This window comes from Ptychodera flava (genome assembly GCF_041260155.1).
Source record: "Ptychodera flava strain L36383 chromosome 23 unlocalized genomic scaffold, AS_Pfla_20210202 Scaffold_23__1_contigs__length_28996876_pilon, whole genome shotgun sequence".
NCBI classification, from domain to species: Eukaryota; Metazoa; Hemichordata; class Enteropneusta; family Ptychoderidae; genus Ptychodera; species Ptychodera flava.
This window is the reverse complement of record NW_027248277.1, coordinates 6,606,786-6,607,799: the sequence shown is the minus strand read 5'-3', so window position 1 is coordinate 6,607,799 and position 1,014 is coordinate 6,606,786. Positions and strand designations below refer to the sequence as shown.

Sequence of the window (1,014 nt, the reverse complement as noted above, 5' to 3'; positions counted from 1 at the left end):
CAATAACATCGGAGAAGATGGTGCAGAGAGTTTATGTGTAGGGATGCAAGTATTAACAGGGCTTACAGTCTTAAATTTAAGCAATAATAACCTTAGAGAAAAGGGAATTGAGAGCATTAGTAAAGCTATGAGAAATTTGACACAGCTGAAGCATCTTGATATCAGTTTCAATTACATCAAGTTTGTCGGTGCGAATAGTTTGAGTAAATCAATGGTGGGCATAACTTCATTAGAGTACCTTGACCTCAGTCATAATGACATCGGGGATGTTGGCGCAGAGATTATGAGTGAAATAATTTCAAATTCTCGTTGGATTGAATATCTTGATCTCAGTTACAATGATATCAGTCACATCGGTGCAGATATTTTAAGTGTTGCTATTTATTCCTTGGAATGGTTAAAACACCTGAATGTTAGTAACAACAAGATCGGAATGGATGGAGTTAAAATTTAAGTACAGCAATACAAGGTCATGTGTTGTTGGAGCACCTTGATCTTAGCAATAACAATATAGGAGATGATGGCACCGAGTGTTTGATGGAAGGGATGGAGAACAAGGATTTTGTGAAACATCTCAATTTAAGTGGAAATAATATTGGTGATAGGGGTATAGAGAGTTTAAGTAAAGGACTCGAGTTTATGACTAGGCTTGAACACTTTGATCTAAGTAACAACGACATTAGCAGCATTGGTGTTGAATGTCTGAGTGAAGGAATTGGGTACATAGAAACACTGCTGCATCTTGATCTCAGTAATAACCATATAGGGGATGCTGGTGTTGAGAGTCTGAGCGAAAAAGCTGAGTCCTTGAAATGGCTGCGGCATTTAAATCTTAGCAACAACGAAATTGGCGATAATGGTGTGGAAAGTCTGAGCAAACAAATGGATTGTTTTGAATATATGGATTATCTCAATCTTGGTCAAAATGATATAGGAAGCCATGGTCAAAAGTGTATTGATGAAGCACTTGAGATGATGGATATTAAGAATATGCTTGATCTCTACATCTCATGA

The 1,014-nt window shown here is 37.2% G+C and overlaps 1 protein-coding gene across 1 annotated transcript; it reads left to right on the top strand.

Moving 5' to 3' along the window:
- Positions 1–546: 546 nt before the first annotated feature.
- LOC139124358 (uncharacterized) lies at positions 547–1,014 on the top strand. Its single transcript, XM_070690499.1, has one exon. The coding sequence runs from the start codon at positions 547–549 to the stop codon at positions 1,012–1,014; it is 468 nt and encodes a 155-aa protein (XP_070546600.1).

Bases quoted from the DNA above. Each gene is read 5' to 3' on its own strand.
- LOC139124358 (XM_070690499.1), top strand. From the start codon at position 547: ATGGAGAACAAGGATTTTGTGAAACATCTCAATTTAAGTGGAAATAAT.